Source organism: Idiotropiscis lumnitzeri, chromosome 18, assembly GCF_059441095.1.
Source record: "Idiotropiscis lumnitzeri isolate Australia: NSW breed Sydney's pygmy pipehorse chromosome 18, RoL_Ilum_1.0, whole genome shotgun sequence".
In the NCBI taxonomy this organism is placed as follows: domain Eukaryota; kingdom Metazoa; phylum Chordata; class Actinopteri; order Syngnathiformes; family Syngnathidae; genus Idiotropiscis; species Idiotropiscis lumnitzeri.
In genome coordinates this window covers 2,880,437-2,899,793 of record NC_142408.1, presented here as the reverse complement: position 1 = coordinate 2,899,793, position 19,357 = coordinate 2,880,437, and the positions used below count along the sequence as shown (strand labels likewise).

The 19,357-nt window shown below is 40.3% G+C and overlaps 3 protein-coding genes and 1 pseudogene across 3 annotated transcripts; 3 read left to right on the top strand and 1 right to left on the bottom strand.

Moving 5' to 3' along the window:
• Nucleotides 1-4,975: 4,975 nt before the first annotated feature.
• arid6 (AT-rich interaction domain 6) lies at nucleotides 4,976-9,383 on the bottom strand. The gene is made up of 6 exons (XM_088282234.1): nucleotides 9,021-9,383; nucleotides 7,866-8,028; nucleotides 7,462-7,514; nucleotides 7,255-7,352; nucleotides 7,020-7,179; nucleotides 4,976-6,490 (listed from the first exon to the last, which is right to left on the bottom strand). The coding sequence occupies exons 1-6, from the start codon at nucleotides 9,030-9,032 to the stop codon at nucleotides 5,210-5,212; spliced, it is 1,767 nt and encodes a 588-aa protein (XP_088138360.1). The 5' UTR covers nucleotides 9,033-9,383; the 3' UTR covers nucleotides 4,976-5,209.
• Nucleotides 9,384-14,950: 5,567 nt separating this feature from the next.
• Nucleotides 14,951-15,522, top strand: LOC148318997 (histone H2B). Its single transcript, XM_088281212.1, has one exon. It carries the CDS (start codon nucleotides 14,951-14,953, stop codon nucleotides 15,323-15,325), a length of 375 nt encoding a protein of 124 aa, XP_088137338.1. The 3' UTR covers nucleotides 15,326-15,522.
• A 573-nt stretch (nucleotides 15,523-16,095) lies between these two features.
• LOC148318996 (histone H2B-like) lies at nucleotides 16,096-16,742 on the top strand. Its single transcript, XM_088281219.1, has one exon. It carries the CDS (start codon nucleotides 16,111-16,113, stop codon nucleotides 16,483-16,485), a length of 375 nt encoding a protein of 124 aa, XP_088137345.1. The 5' UTR covers nucleotides 16,096-16,110; the 3' UTR covers nucleotides 16,486-16,742.
• A 1,058-nt stretch (nucleotides 16,743-17,800) lies between these two features.
• LOC148318995 (histone H1 pseudogene) lies at nucleotides 17,801-19,162 on the top strand (annotated as a pseudogene).
• Nucleotides 19,163-19,357: the final 195 nt, after the last annotated feature.

The window sequence follows — 19,357 nt, the reverse complement described above, 5'->3', positions numbered from 1 at the left end:
GTTTAGTATCAAGCTAAACATAAAACATAATTGTACAATGTGCAGTTAAAACAATTGCATAACTTTGCCTTAGGGATTTCCGCTTATTTCATGCAAAATGTTGTGGCAATCATAATTCTTTGTACAATTTAGATCAGGAGTGGGCAAACTTTTTGATTGGCGGGCCACAATGGGTTCTAAAATTTGACAGAGGGGCCGGACCAGGAGCTGATGGATGGAGTGTTTCGGTAACCTCCCCTTTTAAACCTTTTAATTTTAAATGAAAGTGAACAAAAGCATTACAACAATATATATGTCTTTGAAAAAACACACTTTTTAGAAAATAAAACATTAACAAGGTTTATTTATTACATTTTTTTCAAGTTCGGCGGGCCGGATTAAAACATTTAATGGGCCGCATTTCTTTTTTTTTTTTTTTTTTAAATTAGTTTAAACTAGTTTTTAGGGCAGCTTTGTTTGTTTTAATTAGTTTTAGTTTTTTCCAAAACGCTTAGTTTCAGTTTAGTTTTAGTTTCGTTTTTTTTTCTTTTATGTTTTACTTGCGTGCAAGATGAAAGAAAGACCATGGTAATTTTTTTTTCATTTACTGTATGTATTTTTTCATATACATGAATCAAAAAAGGGAAAGCACAGTTAATTGTCAAATTAACCTTATGCTATTGTGACAGAACATTTCTCGCACGTGAATCGTGAATTCTTTTTTTTTAGGTTTATGACATGCGAAATTTGAGATCTTCACCAGGAAAGTGTATTAGTGCAGGTTGATTCATAGTCGGGAGTGTTGTTAAGATTGACTGATAGTGCCTAAAATAAGCATGTGAAATCTGATGATGTAAGTAGGTTTGCGTAACGCCTTCCTGACTCTGTTCCTTGTATATCAGATGTTAAAGGAAAAGTGAAAATATGCTGTATAATTTTAGGTGTGTTTAAAAACAAAAAACAAAACTCAAACACAAACAGGTCATATAATTGCTGCGGTAGGAACAAATATATTACTGTACTTAAAGACCCTGGAAAGTGAATTCAGAGAGTTGTTGCTGAAAACTTTTGTGAAGATTGAGGACAATGCGAGTTACCTATTGCTTATTTTATTTTTTTATTTTTTGTGCGTTGTGCCAAGTTATCAAAATAGATATAAATAGATTTCATTTACTGTCAGCAAAACGTGTTTGGAATATTTGATCCTGAGTCTTGATTTGTGGTGGTTTATTATTTTTTTTAAAATTTTTAAAGGCACAATCCTGGCACGTAATCATCTCCAGCATCGTTACAAAAACAAAAATACTCGCCGAGGCTGAAATTTGGTACCAGCAAATGTCAGAATGTTTACATATTTTTACAACGGACAAATGACTCACATGTTTGGAATAACTCCAAAGTATGCATTGCAGATTTTCATGACCAGATTGCCCACGATAAAGAGAACCCAAATAGTGTTACATCCTCACACACACTTTAAACCGATTAAAACACACATTTTAATGCATGACTTAACACTTTTTCACTCTTGCTGTCAAGAAATGGGTGACTATCATGACAAATCGCTGAAAGGAAATCAAGCTGTCACTCCCAGTTTGTCACTCCCAGATTTACTTCGAAACTAGCACTTAAAAGAGAAAAAAAGATAAATATTATGTATAAAAGCCAAAATGTTCGCCCACATCAGTTTAGAATGTGGCTCGCTTAATGCTAACATCATAATGCGAAACGCCATAGACAGGCTAATGGAAATTGGCATATTCCGCAATTATAAAAATCCAAACTGCTACTTGAACTCACGGAACAGCAACGCATACAAACGCTAAATACGACGATAGGCCTCTTTTTCTGGCTCTTGATCTCTTCCTTTAGAACTCAGTGCTGCCCCAACTGTTGTGGTGCAATCTGGTTCAGGCGCTTAACTCGAAATTTCAGCTTGTCTGCGTACCAAAAAGAAAACTATTAGAAAATAAATAGACAAATCGCTGAAAAATCTGTGATATATAAACAATGATCCATAATATAGTTGCAGCTAACTGTGATATCGCAAACTATAGTTCACCCAATCCCAAGCATTCATTTTGCTATTTGACACATTGCCGATACCGTCGAGAAGACTTATAACAGCAGGCAATTACATATTGGCATCAAAGACCTGTTGGTTCTGTTTCCCAAGATTAGTCTCCGTGAAGCAACACACAATTAAGGCACTTAAATAAGGCACAAGCTGTTCTTTCAAACAATCCTCGATGCCAAAAAAGAGGCCTAATTGTGACTTTTATTAAATTCCACACATTGTCACAGTGTCATTGTGACGCTCCCCGCCTGGGGTGTAGTTACATTATACAATCAAATGCAGTATTTGTTTCCCAACATCTATTGAGCAAGGACGCCTACAAACTGGGCTCATTTGCAGCAGTTCTGTAAGAAGAAAATTTCTGACAACGATGGTGAAAAGCTTGTGGAAGGATATGCAAAACGGACAATTAAAAAATAAAAGTGGTACCAAATACGACCGAAATGTATTGTAGCGTTGTGGAGTAAATCAGGCTAATTTATCCATCAGCAAACTCATTTTTATTAAGCCAAAAAAGGGCTCCTGTCGGCCGCAACCACGCCGATAAAACAACGTCAACATTCACTCCAGTCGCTCTCCTGCTGCCTTCACGGCCTCCTCAGAAAAGAGGAAACCACAGAACCCTTGAACGATTTACAAAGCTTCGCTTTATTAATATGAATAAATAAATAAATAAATGAATCGCTCTCTATTTTTTTTTCTAACGTTTGGCAAGTACAAATATTTTTTGTCACTCTAATTGATGTAGCGCAGGAAAGGTTAAGGCTTTTTCTGGTCAGGCAGTGAGAAAAGAAAATCATGCCAGGGAACGCAACTGTTATGATTCACTGCCATGGAACACAATTTACTGTCAATAGGCTACACTTTAGAGCAGGCGTGGGCAAACCACGGCCCGGGGGCCACATGCGGCCCGTTAAACATTTTAATCCGTCCCGCCAAACTTGAAAAAAATTAAATGAATAAACCTTGTGATTGTTTTATTTTGTAAATACTGTGTTTTTTTCAAAGACATATATATTGTTGTAATGCTTTTGTTGACTTTCATTTAAAATTTTTTTTTTCTCTGATGAGGTGAGGTAACCAAAACACTCCATCCATCCGCTCCTGGTCCGACCCCTCTGTTAAATTCTAGAACCCATTGTGGACCGCCAATCAAAGAGTTTGCCCACCCCTGCTTTAAAGGATACCAAATTTCCCATGACACAGATGGCGAGCAAAGGTGAACAAATCCAAACCATCCCAATCGCAGTCATCTTGTCGAAGCTGTTTTTGTGCTTTCACATCCTCATAGCAATGTAATTTTGTCTGTCTCTGTGTGTGTGTGTGTAAGACATAGAAAGAACACTATTTTTATCCCGATACAGAGGGAGGTTTTGGAAGTGAGCCCGAATTAAGGTGTCTCTCTCTCTCGCTGCAGCTTCCTGCTTCCTTGTTTATGGGTTTCACATCGCAGTTCATAAAAGAGAAGGAGCGTATTGTGACGCCACTTGGCAGTTAGTCAGCTATTAGTCAATTGCTAAACCTTTACTAGTCCAGCATTCTCTAAAATGCAAATTAATTGCTGGCATCGTAAGGGTGTGGTGCACAATTGCTTGGATGCCGCTGAGAAACCTTCATGAACTCTATAAGGACACCTTTTCAGCTGCACAGCCTGGGAATATTCTCATTCATCAGGCTCATTTATTTCTCAGGGCGGGGAATCGATTGCGACTCGACTGTTGGTTGGCGGTGTCGAAACTCGTACTTTCCTTGAAGAAGAAAAATATAAACATGTTGATGGTGAAATGAAAACATTGTGAAATATTTTTGAGATGAGCAAGATAAATAGTGTGTCATCATTCATGGAGGATGAATTTGAAATCTGGCTAAGCAAACGGTGCCGCTGCTCGTCGTTTATAAAACAAAATCCACATTTTGCCCTTGTTTGGCTCGGAATACGATGACGTCTTTCCAAAGATGTCGAACAACGGGTGTGTCGGCCTTTTGTCTGCTGGTTCCGTGCAGAAAAATCCCTGAATGTTCTCCTCTAATAATGCAACGGATAATAATTGCTCCCCATCATAGTTCCTTAAGTGTATCGACTAATTGAGGGTGTACAGCTGTTCAGCAAGTTTTGCATCTTGATGAAAGACCTAACCGTATAATTTAGTGTCGTCTCGGAAGAACAGCTGAAAAGGGTTGAAGATTTGATATTTATTCGGAGCTTGACTATTTGAGTTACCAATTCAGTCATTGGAACAAAACAAACGCACGTCATTTGAAGATGCCTCGTCATTGCAGTGATGTGTTGTAAAGCAATCGTTCTTTGTATCCGAACAAAGACGGCCATCATGAACGGATTTATCTTTACTTTTTTTTTTTTTTTTCATGCAATTACATTATATTGTGGTTTATCTTTTGGATTTGTGCTTTAGCTTCATTTTTAAGTGGATGTTTTTTTTTAGGGGTTTTGACAGCACAATTCTAATTAGAAATTGAGCATGTTGAGTTGATCTGCTTGTGAGTATTGTTTGTATGCTGTTTGTATGCGTTGCTGCTCCGTATGGTTTAAAGTAGCTGGAGTTTGAAGATTTATATTATCCTGAATATCTCTGCTCATTTACGTCAAGCCACCTGTCATCTTTCGCATTAAATGTTACTATTAATCACATTTCGCTTAAAAAATATTGTTTTGGTTGAACATTTTGGTGTTTAAAAACGCAATGCATTAATTTTGTAATTAATTAATTAATTAAAAAAAGTAATTTTTTTAAAAATTAATTTTAGATTTTATATTTTTTAATATATATTTTTCGGTTTATAGCAAATAACACATGCTGCCTCTTATTTGGAAAATTGTTTGAATAATTGTTTTTTTTTTGCTCCTTTAGTGATATTAAATGATTGTTTCACATTTCTTGACAGAAACAGAATCTCTGCTGCAAAGGAATACTTGAAAGAATGTTTAATTAGTTTAAATGTGTGTAGAAAGAGTAAAAAAAATAATATATTACAAAAAAATGTTTTCTGGAACACATTTACTGCCATTGACGGCTTGAGACGTCAAATTTCCATTTTTATTTTATTTTTTTTACGCGGTTGGTAGTGAATGAGTTCATGGTCTCCGGCTGTTCTCAATATTATATTTACACTGTCTTTACATTCACGCGAGTGTCACGTGGAGTTGGAGATGATTTTCTTGAGTTTGATCACCTCCTCGCTGGTGAGCTGCAGCATTGAGGCGGCCGAGCTGGGTTTCATCATCAGCAAAGGCGAGTTTATGTCTGGCGCCCTCCAACTCGGCTTGGCGTCTCTCGGGTGGCTCGTTGGTACCGTGAGATCGTGCGGAAGCGGACCGGGGCTCTTGGGCAGTTGCTTGTCTTTCGAGGAGGCCTCCCAATAAGATGGCGGTTTGGGGCCACTTGATGATGTCACATCTGGCTGGGCGGCGCCGTGTTTCCGAGCGTTGCCGGAAGGGGAGGGCACGGCGTAGCTGCTGAAATGATTCTGGCTGGGGGTGTGGCGCATCGTGGACGTCTGGATGGTTGCGCTTGGGCTTGGAACTTTTCTGCCGGGCATCCTGAGGTCTTCGATGCTGGCGCTTCTTTGATGCGAGTTGGGGTGAAAAGATAACTGTCCGGGGGGCGTGTCCTTGTTCCGTTGCACCGCCTCCTGCAAGAGACGAGGTAGCTGCTTGGCGTCGTAGGTCACACCTGGCGGGCCGTACATCCGCAGCCAGTTGTGGAACACCGACAAGGGGATCTCGATCTCCACTTTGTCATTTTCGGGAGGCGGGCAGGGTTGGATGTCGCTGATGTTTCGCTTCTTCGCCGCTGGACCGTCCTCTTGCACTTCGGTCCGGATCCTGTACTCTATCGGCTTGGTAAAGCACGTACGGCTGTTGGTCCTCATTGTCAGGGCGGCGTCAAAGTCCGGACTGTTGGTGGAAGTGAGGTCAACCACAAAGTCCTCCCTTGCCCTGCCGACGTACGGCGTCACTCCGACGTTGGCCGCCTCGTCCGACTTCTTCGCGCCGTCCTTCCTCGCGACCTGCGAGTACAGCCGCGTGTACAGCGAAGATGGCGTGTTCAGAAACTTTGGGTTCTTGTTGGCTAAGGGTGGGGAGAAGGATGATTTTTGATTCTTGTCCATCCTCTGACTCTCCGCTTTAATACTCAGGTTGAGAGGCTCACTCAGCCCGGAAGACGACTTGTACTGCTCGGCCAGAAAGCGCAAGTGCTCCAGAGGCCTCACTCGTTCCGTCAGGCCCGGCCCACATGCGGGGAAGGTGAATTTGGGCGCCGGAGCTGTCTGCGGGCTGTGTGGAGTCATCATGGAAGCGGATATCGGGACGTAAGGCGGCAGAATGGCGCGACCTGAGTGATAGTAGTGGGGGGGTTGGAGTTGGAGAGGAAAGACGCTGCGATGAGGGCCCGGCTGGAGGTTGGGATGATTCTGTTGGGGATAAAAGTGGTTCGTTTAATCAGCCTGTTGTGTGGATCTCATCATATGTTGTCTTGATCCTCTTTCAGAGCAGACGGATGGAATGTTTTGATAACCTCACCTCATGTGAGATAAATAAAAAAAAAACATTTAATTTTGAATAAAAGGCCACAAAAGCATGAAAACAAAATATGTATTTGATGATTTAAAAAAAAAATAAAACTAACAAGGTTTATTCATTTCATTTTTTTTTTTTAAATTCGGCGGGCCGGATGAAAACGTTTAACGGGCCGCAGTTTGCCCACACCTGCTCTCGAAATATCCCCTTCCAATCTTTATTATCACGCACCTACTCTGATACGACATCTGAAGCCCGTAAATGAGAGCGAGTCAGGAAAAAGATGGTTTTGACGGCCAGTGTGAAAGGCGCTTGAAAGGTCAATCGTGTCCTCGCTCTGCCCTGACAGGAATTTGACCTTCAAAATACATAAGCTGGCTTTAAATATCTTTCATCTCAGCGGAAAGAAGTAACGAGACCAACCTGGTGCTTCAGCGGCAGTGACATCATCTTGCGCTTGACTGGTCTTGGACCATCCATGTCGTCCATGCCGTAGCCGTGATAGCGGTAATGGTCGACCACATGCGGCGACACCACGTTCATCGGCATTCCCTTCAGGTGGCACTCGTACGGCAGCAGCAGCCTTCAAAGGATGCCGACACGTTGATTGCCTTTTAAAGTCGTCAACATAACTGACGCCCCCTCCCCGGCGACTCACTTCTCGTAATGGCGGCGGGTACACGTGGCGGCGCTTGTGCTGCGAGGGTTCCCTCCCAGCGAGTTGTAGACCTGTTTCCAGAGCTGCTGAGCGGTCACCTGTCCAGAGAAAAAAAAAAAATCAGTCGTCTCCACGCCGCAAAGCTTTATTAGCCAACGTCTACGAGGCAACGTGCAGCGAAGCAGAACTAATTCTACAAGAACTTACCTGGTGGTACCCCCCCAAGTCTCGGACTGTCTTGAACATCACAAATAGATCGACTGTAGGGGAAGAACGATGACATTTTAGGTCTAATCCCATCACACGAAATGTCTTTCAAATAAAAATTTGTCACTAGATTGAAGTCATCAGACTAAACCTGTGGTGGTTTTAGTTTTAGTTTTAGTTTTTCTATTAGCCTGAACTCTATCAGATGCACTGACTTGAATGCACAACCTAAATTCTAATATTTATTCCATGAAATTGTATTCATGAATCGCCAAAATTTCTCCTCCTTTCATAATGTTCCGCTTCGCTTCATATAAGTGGATGTCAGGTTTTTGTCCAATCAGAATTCCGCCTTTGTGTTGCCATTTTTCAATCTAATGACAATTCCAAAACCACTCAAGTACTTTGTTTGAAGCCCAGATGAGGGATCCTCTCGATGGGGGTGTCTCGCTTCTTCATGAACAGGTAGAGATTCGTCAGGAAGGCCTCCTCACTCATGCCCATCAACTCCCTGCAGTGCCCGTCCGGGACCCCCGGGACCCCCAGGTGAGCCTGAGTCGTATGTGCCTGGGAACGGCCAGAACAACAACAATCATCGCTTTGACAAAAGGCTCCCTGTTCTGTTTCTTATTTGACGAACGATCGTCAAACACATCAATCAAATGGGAGACAGCCGCGCCACTGCTGCATCAACGCGTCCGTTCATGGACGACGTGTCGCCCGTCAGGAATCCGTCAGCTCTCATAAATTGCTATTCGACTCCCAACACGCTGACACCCATTTTCATCCAAAATTCTGAACCCACACTCAAAACATGCCCGAGCCTAACCCCAACTGCAGCTGTTATGCTAATCCAGGTGTGGGCAAACGACGGCCCGGGGGCCACATGCGGCCCGTTAAATGTTTTAATCCGGCCCGCCGAAATTGAAAAAAAATGAAATGAATAAACCTCGCTCATTTTTTATTTTCTAAATACTGTGGTATTTTTTTTTTCTCCAATGAGGTGAAGTTACCAAAACACTCCATCCATCTGCTCCTGGTCCGGCCCCTCTGTCAAATTCTTGAACCCATTGTGGCCCGCCAATCACAAAATTTGCCCACCCCTGCCCTAATCCCTAACGTCAAAACCTGAATTTACTTCCCATCTCAGATTCCATATATAGTTGAGGATTATTGTAAAACCCATCCTGAATCTGGCTTCTTACAAATCCTAGCCAAAACCTAAAAACTCAAACCTAACCTGAAATCGTAGTCCCAACCTGTAAATTTAACTCTAATCCTAATCCTAACATGCTACCCTTTCCACAATCTTAACTCAAAATTCTCCAAATTTGAGACCTGGATGACTGAGAATATCGACAGGTGATTATTATTTATTTTTTTATACTGATATTGTGACAGTAAATTAAGAATAATTTACGCCATTATGCGATTAGCCAAACAAAATCCTAACTGTAATCTGCAAATCTAATCCTACTGGGCCCCATCGCCAATCCCAATTTTAAAAAGTATTCCAATGTCAAAAGGACCAAAAGTCATGACACATTTCCTGTACTCACCATTTCCATCATGAGTGCAAGTAAGGGTGCTGATTAGTCAGTGCCGGGCGACATCCGAAACCGCTGCAACCCGCTAATATCTACGCGTACGTCCCGGCAGCTGTTTGCAAATATTTGACAGCGCGACAGAGGCCGCCTATTTCAACGTACCGCTGAGATTTGGACGCCCGGACCGGTTGGACCAGCTCTCGAACAACTGCAGCGCCGAAATCAACCGCACGGCGCAATTTGGCATGAGAAGTAATCCAACGAGATCAAATGGTGTACTGAGTCTTGTACAACAGGTCACTTTTACGCTGAGATTTTTTACGGGAGCGCGTGAGCATTTGATGAAAAGTGAAGATATTTCGCTTGAGCAAAAACAAAAAAAGACAGATCGCCACGCTAATATATAGGCACTGCATGTTATGTCATGTCATGTCATGTCATCACATTATTCGTGATAATTATCGGCATGTGAACAGGAAATGCAGCATTTCAATTACTCGCCGTCTATTTTTGGTTCTCTGAGGTTTGATTCTATAAGATATTCTCTTTCAAGTTTTATTGTTTAATTTGTTGCAGGATTATCTATGCAATCCTGCTGTAAAACTTTTTTTTTGTTGCTCTAAATTAAAACTAAGAACAACAGAAAAAAATCATTAGTCTTTGGGTTGAGCTATGCCAGGTACGAAGGTGAAATATGCATTTCAGATGATTTGAGTAAATTTGCTGCAAGAAGCAAAGAAATGTTCACGACATTACAAAGATGAAAGTCGAAGGGAACTCATAGACAAAATAAAAAAATTAAAAGAAACAAAAAGTACAGCACAAATAAAAAGATGTTAAATGTTAAAAACTGAAAATAAAAATGGGATATTTTAAAAGTGAAATAGAAAAAAAATTAAAAAGTGAAAAACTATTAAAAATTTAAAATAAAAAAATGAAAGATGTTTGAAATTTAAAAAAAGACAGAAATAACAGACATTTTAAAAAATTACAAATTAAAAACAATATTAAAAAAGGGTAAAAAGTTTGAAATTTAAAAAAATACAAAAATAACTGACATTAAAAAAAGAAAAACAATATTAAAAATGAAAAATAAAAAAGGAAAAAAAAGTTTAAAAAGGCAAAAATAATTAACATAAAAAAAAAATGATAACACTAGAAAACTGAAAATCAAATAAAAACGGTAATATTTCCACTTTGACGTCATTACTATCCTTAAATTATTTTTATTTATTCATTTTTTAAATATAAACTTTTCTACTTTCATAATCCTCTTTGGGCTCAAAAAGCACAAGGTTTAAAAAAATGTGCAGAAGCTAAACTAAGTCACAAATACAGCAGTAGGGGTGCTTGAGTCGAAGTTACAAAATATCAGCAGATCTTTATTTTTGACAGCCACAGGTAATAATATTCATACTTGGACAGTGCACCATTTGTTCATTGGCTGACAGATGACCTGGATGTTCCCTGATATTTATCTATCGTGAGACGAAGATGTCGAGATGCAATTTCATCTCATGTGGCCCAGCTGGTTCGACAGGAAGAAGATTCGGCAAGCGTTAATCAGATACAATGCAAAGACACTCCATTCAACTGGCATGATAATTACATAGGCGTGCTTTAACTTGTGGCGAGTAGACATTCATTCACAAAGACATTTTGGAAAGAGTCAAGAGTTCTTTGTCCCACTGGGACCACAAATCAATGTCTGTGATTTTATTACAGTTACTACATGGTGAAAATAACATACAAGAAAAAAAAAAGTCAAAATCAAGAATTCACATTTAAACAAAGTACAAATCAAAAATCCCCAAAATGAAAAACAAAAAGTAATGAGGGAAAATTCCAAAATACAGATTTTTTTTTTTAAATACAAAATTAAAAATGACTGAATTTAGAAGAACAAAACACATTAAAAAGAAAGAGAAGAGAAATATAAAAGTTAAGAAGTACATAATAAAAATGTAAAGAAAATATAAACGTCAAAGGCAAAAACAGCCAAAAGTTTATTTTTCAATCAAATGAGTAAGAAAAAAGTGAAATGTCAAAAACGTGTTGAAAATAAATGAGAAAAAAAAGACAATTCTTTAAACATGTCAAATTAAAAGTGTGAATTAAGTTGACGCCAAAAATAAAACTGAAGTGCAACCCATTGAACTGGCAAGTGAGCTCTAAAAAGGGACAGTGTGTAGAATTTAGTTCCATCTAGTGGTGAACTAATAGAATGCAATGACCTAAGTGCATGCATTTTCTCAGACGGCATTTCTTCATCGCTCGTGCAAGCAAAATGTCATCACAAATAACTTAGTTTTCTCGCATCTGACGAAGTAAGGGCGTTGCATTTGTTACTCATGCCACAATCATTGTTCCAGAAAACTTCTGATCAGTCAACGATTATATTGACAAAAAAGAAAATCGACGTTGATGCGGTCTTATTGAAATTAATATTGGGGTTTTTTTTTGGGGGGGGGATCGAAACATTCTACACACTGTCCCTTTAAGGGTAGGTGATAGTGGACTTTAATTGAGAACCATTAGGGGCCGCCCTAGGAATCAAAGTTACTTTAAAAAAAAAAATAGAAATAAAAAAAACGAGGTCAAATTTTGTCAGCAGGTCTTCACAGAATTATTTGCGGTTATGCAAGCATGTCATTGTTGACTAACTGCCTCTCAACAAAACAAAGATAACATTGTTACAGACGGAAGTCCAAACGTGAAAGTCTCCCTTCACCGTCTTCAACTCTGGATACCACAGGAATCTTATATTGGGAAGGAAGACGTCATACTTCTGGCTGTCAGTCACCTCCTATTTTTATTATATAATATCAACATCACTCACAAAAAGTCTGTGTGAAATTTCAGCTGAAATCAACAAGAACCCTTACGGGTGGCCTTAAATTGACCAGCTGTGAAATTTTGAATGTTCGATGTGGGGAAACAAATGCATTATTCCGCGAAAAGGAGAACTCCCAATGCTGTTATAGAAAGTCTACACACCCCTGTTCAAATGCCAGGTGATTGTGATATAAAATAATCAGTCCAAAATGAATCATTTCAAATCGTTTCCCCAGATCAAGTTTAAGAGATGGACTTGAAACAAAGCTGGAACTAGGACCTGTGGTTGAGGGAATTATGAACAGTTCAAATTAGCAGTTAATTTTTACACGTAATCTTCAGGAATGTCAGGAAGAGCCTACTAAGAGCAGCTGAACTTTATCTGTGGTCTTACAACGGTGGCAGAATTCTGACTCCCATTTAGTGTGACGTTGAACGTGATTGGTTCCTTCTGAACACAGCCATGTCCCAAGATAAAAGTGAATGTTTTCAATTTTGAATGTTATTGTTTTGAAATGATTCATCTTGGTCTCGTTTTTTTTTTTTAATTTTTAATTATTTTTTTTTACATCACAAAAACATGGGGTGTGTAGACTTTATATCCACTGTACCTGTTCTGTGAACACATTATGAACAGTCGTGATGATCGGCGGATGAAACCGATAAGGGATAATGTGTAGTGTGTTGGTAATTATTTTTTATGTATTTATTTATTTATTTATTTTTTTTTTTCACTGACACCAAGACTAATGCAGAATTATTTCAATATATTAGCTTGCTTGCAACTACATTATTTAAATGTTAGAAGAAAAAAAAAAACAATCCTTAGTTTCTGATCTAATGAATAGAACACGCGTCGCCATGTTATAAATTTTACCACCACAACCACCGGGCAACACAGATAGATTGATAAAGACGAACCAAAATCCCAACTTGTGACATTTGCAAACAGCTCGCAGCCCCGAGCGTCAAATCTTTATACGGAATGCCAATGTGACAGTAATTCGTTACGTGAGTGGAATAGCCGGCTTCGGCACACAAAAGCACTCGCATCGTCTGCGTGACGACTATGTCAAGAATGACGTCGGCCCGCGTGCTGATTTCACATGTGAAGATCCATGTTACCGCGCCATCTTCGACATGCATGGCACCTCTTTGAATTCTTTGTTGAAGGGTGTGCCTTTAATTGTTCTACGAGACTTGTTTTAGTTGTCGACTTGTTTTGTAGGCAATAGTTGCATCGCGGAGCAAGGTGAACGTGAAGATGAAAACAAATGTGGTATTAGCATGAAAGAATGCATACTTTTGGGGTCACCGGAGAAATTTGCTGCGTGCTTGTCCTGCTATGCTCCTCAATCTGGTATTTTCCTGGCGTGAGCATCCTCGGACTGGCAGACATCTGTGGTTAAAAAAAAAAAAAACATTTAAAATAAGTGACCATTTAAATAAGCGAAATATAAACAACAAAAGTTGAAAATAAGTGCCAACTATCCGTCGAAAATAAACAATGAAAGCAAAAACTGCAAAATTAAAAAAAAAAAAAAAATGACATAAAGAAGAGATAATTTCTTGGTGACAATGCCCCCCCCCCCAACTTCCTTCAATAACATGACGAAGGTCATACTAATTTCACTCTAATTATAGCATTTAACCTAGAGTACAGTTAATTACAATTACCTGCTGAATGTCAGGCACGCCCGAGAACAAACCAATTAAAACGTTGTCTTTTCACTGTGCCTTTGTGCAGCCTCTTTAAGGTTTGGCCACAGGCGCTTGAGAACAAGCGTTTTTTTTTCCCAATTCCCCAAAGGCCTCTTAGATTGACTTCCGTCTCATTGCCCCGAATATCAGAGTGCAGCTGTTGAATTCACACAAAATAATAATGAAGTTTTATGATCACCATTGTGTCTGCAGTTTTTCCAGTCCTCATGATGCAGCTGATTGTTTTATTGGTTTGTTTTTCTCGACGTCGCATGGAGGAGAAGTACAAATTAGAGAGCGATGAATAGCAAATCACCATGTCATTGATGATTTGCTAAATTACATTTCTGACAAAAAGACGCCGTCAAGCTGCATTCTTGGTACGGTAAATTAGGGCGTTAGTTATTACATTGGCGCATTTCTGCCCGGAGGGGACGTCAGCGAATTGTTTTGAAGGCGAGGCCTTCATCCCACGGTGAGAAAGAGTGAACAAAAACAATCTAATCTCTCTCTCTCTCTCTGATCTTTTTAGGTGTGGCTTCTCGTGACGTTTTTTGTTGGTCGACTTGCGATGGACAAATTTACAAGATTTCACGTTGCTAATCAAAACTGCCTTTGGTGGCTGAATTTTCTGGTTAGTAATACATGAGCCAAAATGTTTTTTGTGGGTCTACTCACGACAGATGTTTGCCAAACTTCATGATGATCAGGAAAATTGGTTTTCAAAGGGGAATTTTTCAATAATTTACAAGAGACCACTTCAGGCATGGCTTTTCGAGACTTTATTGTCGGTCTGCCGATGAAAGACGGACTTACAAACGTAGAGACTTTGTTTTATGGCATCAGTTCTTCAGACTTTTTTGTGGGTCTACTCACGATTGACAGGCCTAATTATTGCTAAGGGAATTGGCCCCTGGAGGAAGAATGCATTTTTGAATTCAGGGGTGCTATCTGTCAGAAAAACTTTCAAAAAGTCAAGACTAAAAAACCGGCAATATATTTATGAGCGACATTTGACCATCATAAGTGTTGTACATACAATTTCCACATGGCAGTGTCAAAGCCAGAACCACGTATTAAAGGCAACTTTGACCATATTTACTTGAAAGTGAATGCGGCGTGATACACAAGCAAGTTTCAACTAAATTGTTCCTTAAGTTTTATAGAGACGATTTTTTCAAGTCTGTGACAGGTAAGTGGAATAAAGATCGATTTCGTATATTGTCCTCGTGACAAGTAGTTTAGAAACCACGTGATCAGAAACCGCCATTTTAAAGTGACCTAAAAAACATAGCAGAAGCCTGCAAACTACAGCCAATCATCGAGTGGCGTTCGCACAGTTGACTTTGCATGACAGCCGTTATAAAAAGACAGGCTCATAGTACATTGACCCCATTTCAGTCGTCATGCCTGAACCTGCAAAGTCCGCGCCCAAGAAGGGCTCCAAGAAAGCCGTCACCAAAGCTGCTGGCAAGCCTGGCAAGAGGCGAAAGAGGGGAAGGAAGGAGAGCTACGCCATCTACGTGTACAAGGTTCTCAAGCAAGTCCACCCCGACACTGGCATCTCGTCTAAGGCAATGAGCATCATGAATTCGTTCGTCAACGACATCTTCGAGCGTATCGCTTCAGAGGCCTCACGTCTGGCTCACTACAACAAGCGCTCCACCATTTCTTCCAGAGAGATCCAGACCGCTGTACGTCTTCTCTTGCCCGGAGAGCTGGCTAAGCACGCTGTGTCTGAGGGCACCAAGGCCGTCACCAAGTACACCAGCTCAAAGTAGAACGCTGCGGCTTAACCACAACCCAACGGCTCTTTTAAGAGCCACTCAAATTCACCCAAGAGAACCGTTTCCTTGACCCTCGTTCATGAAATGAACGAACGTACCCGTTACTATGACTAGTGATGGGCATGACGGCTATAAGTGAACGAGAACATTCTAATCGGCTCATAAATAAAGAAGAAAACAATCAATGTATACCAAGAGTCGACATCTGACTTTTACTTCCAACATATGAAAATACTTGAAACATACTATTTCCATGATTTTTATAATCGAAATGACCTCTATTCAATATATTCCGTTGGATTTCGCGTGTGTCGTAAATAAGATTTATGCTTGGAAGATGCGATGGCATAGCAAGGGGGCGGTTCTTTTTTTGTTTCATAGTTTTTTTTTGTTTTTTTTCCATTTCATCTGGATAATACGAATGGACCATGCACGCCGCGGTTAGGCGTTTGGTCTAGGAAGGCGTGCATATCAATTGTTTTGGATTTTAGCTACCATGAGGACGTCAACAAAAAAAGTGTCTTTTATAAGTCACGTTATTTTTTTTACGGCATTCAGAAACGTAGTCAGGACATCACGTGTCAAACAAAGGACTTGACCATGGGATCATGCCCCCCTCTCCCCATTGGCTTATTTAAAACCTCACAGTAGGGTCCTGATTTTGTCAGCCAATCAAAAAGTGGCGGTGGCACAGTCTAATTTGCATTACGTGTATATAAGAACCTCCAGCTTTCCTCAATCTCCATCTCTCTGAGAATCTTCGACTGACAATTAATATCATGCCTGAACCCGCTAAGTCCGCGCCCAAGAAGGGCTCCAAGAAAGCCGTCACCAAAGCTGCTGGCAAGCCCGGCAAGAGAAGAAGGAGAGGAAGGAGGGAGAGCTATGCCATCTACGTGTACAAGGTGCTGAAGCAGGTCCACCCCGACACCGGCATCTCGTCCAAGGCCATGAGCATCATGAACTCGTTCGTCAACGACATCTTCGAGCGCATCGCCTCCGAGGCATCTCGCCTGGCTCACTACAACAAGCGCTCTACCATCACGTCCAGGGAGATCCAGACCGCCGTCCGTCTCCTCTTGCCCGGTGAGCTGGCTAAGCACGCCGTGTCTGAGGGCACCAAGGCTGTCACAAAGTACACCAGCTCCAAGTAATTGGTTGTCCACACTTAACTCCAACGGCTCTTTTAAGAGCCACCTACATTTTCCGAAGAGTTATCCTTTGTCTATGTCGATGGGAGGTTGGCGATTGAAATATCTATAATTATCTAATATTTTAATTTAATCACGTATGAGTGGTTGGTCAGTTTGGGGTTTTGTCCATTCTTTACAAACATGCGGATTTAATGCGCAAAAACAAGTTATATAACCGTTATATTTATGTAGTGAAAATAAACATGCTCAGCATCTGATCCATCTGCGTGCTTTGTTGAACTACAGTAAAGTAGCACATTTTTCAAGCTTTATTTGAATACACAAAAATGAAAAATGCAAACTAAACGCAATTCAAAGGCTTTTAAAAGATCCAGCATGTTACACAAGGATGGAATCTGCCTGACCAAATGACAATCTATAATTTTGGTTAATGCACATCTGGTTCTTCACAATTGTACACTAGCGGGAATCGTTTGACATAGTTGTTTTTTTTTTTTTGTTAATGACAGAAAACCTCACAGTACGGTGACTAAAATGAATTGAAACTGACCAAAGCAACATTACATTTAATTAAAAGATGTATAGAAGCTCAACCAATGGAAGTAGCACATTGCTTTTGGACGAATCAGGCACAGGTAAAAAAAAAAAAAACACCACAAGGACATGTAAGACTATTATTTGAAGTCATTATTCATTCCCTGTTGAAATTCTGTTGTAATGATAGTGGGGTTATTTGAATATTGACAAGTAAAGTATGTTGGATGGATGGATAGATAGATAGATAGACAATGAAAATATTTTATTCACAAAACACATTGTAATGGAGACATCCAATAAGTCCATACTGCACTGTTGATTAAAAAAGCATGGTGGCTTCATTGCTCCTGTTCCACTCAAATTCATAATAGATCGTGTTTCTTGTTTGCACTTAAATATATGAAAGAGTAAAACAGAGAAGAGTATGATAAAACTTGAATTGTTGTTTTCATGCAAAATGTTATTGACGGACTCAAACAAAAGCGGTACATGAGAAACTTCAGTGTGTTTGCTGCCCTCAAAAAAACGTTGTCTTGCTCCGAAAAGAACATCAACATGTGTCTGTTGGCCCCTTGGGTGCCTGCACGAACATCTTTTATCATCTATGAAACAATTTCTGTTGCTCTAGGAGCGATTTTCAATCTTTTAGAGGTTTAACAAGTCAGGAAAATCATCCATCCCGGTCGCTCATGCCAATGAAGAGTTGCCGTTTGGAGGCTTTGTAAAGAACCCAGAGCAAGCCTGCGAGCTGAAAACCACTTAAATATGGAGCAATACTCGTTTTCTATCACCTTCAATATATTTGGGTGTAAAAAATAGGTTTTAGTGCGACTTTTCAGCGTGTTAAGTGCACACAGAAAGCACAAGTAAACACGATTTGTCCACAGACAGGCTGCTTGACTCTCCACGGTTCTCATGGATTGACTCTCTACGGTTCTCATGTGATGGTTAAATACGGTCTCTCTACCAGCCGGCGTAAACGTCAGCGTTTGTGTTAGACAACCAGCAGCCAATAGAATGGCAGAAGTCGCTCCAGCACCCGCCGCCCCGGCGAAAAGCAGCACCAAGAAGAAGGCGGCTTCCAAGCCCAAAACGCCCGGACCCAGCGCCAGCGAACTTATCCTCGAAGCCGTGGCTGCGTCTAAGGAGCGCAATGGTGTCTCCCTGGCAGCCCTCAAGAAGTACCTCGTCAGCAAAGGCTACGACGTGGAGAAGAACAAAGTTCGCCTGAAGACTGTCATCAAGACCATGGTGGCCAAGCAGATTCTGCTGCAGACCAAGGGCACCGGCGCTTCCGGCTCCTTCAAAATCAACAAGAAGAATGATGGCAAGACAACAAAAGCGCCCGCTAAGGCGACGAAGACGAAACCCGTCGCCAAGAAAGCCTCAGCAACAAAGAAGCCTAAAACTACCCCAGCCAAGGCCCCCGCCAAGAAATCTACCAAGAAAGACACCAAGAAGGCCCCATCGCCGAAGAAGACCAAGAAGCCGCCCGCCAAGAGCCCCAAGAAGGTAGCGCCCAAAAAAGCCCCCGCGGCCAAGAAGCCTGTCGCCGCCAAGAAGGCCCCTGCCAAGAAGGTCACCAAGCCCAAAACTGTCAAGAAGACAGCTTCCAAAAAGAAGTGAGCAGTTTCACTCAAAAAGGCTCTTTTAAGAGCCACCACATCGCCTTTAAAGAGCTATCATACTCCTGGTCGCCCATTTTGTGTATAATACACAGGCAAACACTCAAGTTTAATTGAAAAACGTTTTGTTTTAATTTTATAGAGGTCATTTAATTTACAATGTTGAATTTTCAAAACAAACATGTGATGCATTTTCTTGAATGTTTTTTCAGAAATGTTTGTCTATTATGTAAGAAAGAGACAAGATGGCTCTTTATTTTTTAACTATTGTTTTTTAAATTATATAATCATCTTATTCAATAAGTATGAAATAATTTGCTCACAAATCCAATTTAAGTCTAAGATAAAATGAATGCAAAAGTTCGAAAGATGCTTGGCTTTCAGCGTTTTAGTGAGTTGTTCTTTACTGTTTTTGTTCATTTGTTTTGTCTGAATTTTTAACTTTATGGTACAGCACTTTTTTCACAGCTTTGATTGTTTGAAAAGTCGTCAATAAATATATATTTTTGACTTGATATTACGAAAAGAACCTTTTTTATTATGGCATTTTTGTGAACCACTTTGCTTTTTAATTCTGTATAGTATTTCCCCCTGTCTTGTAATTGGGTGTAGATTCAAACACATTTTTTTCCACGAAAATTGTAAACCCAAAAGAATGGCGATCCTGAATGGTCCGATTCAAATTCGTGTCGTCCAATGGTCAAACAGCT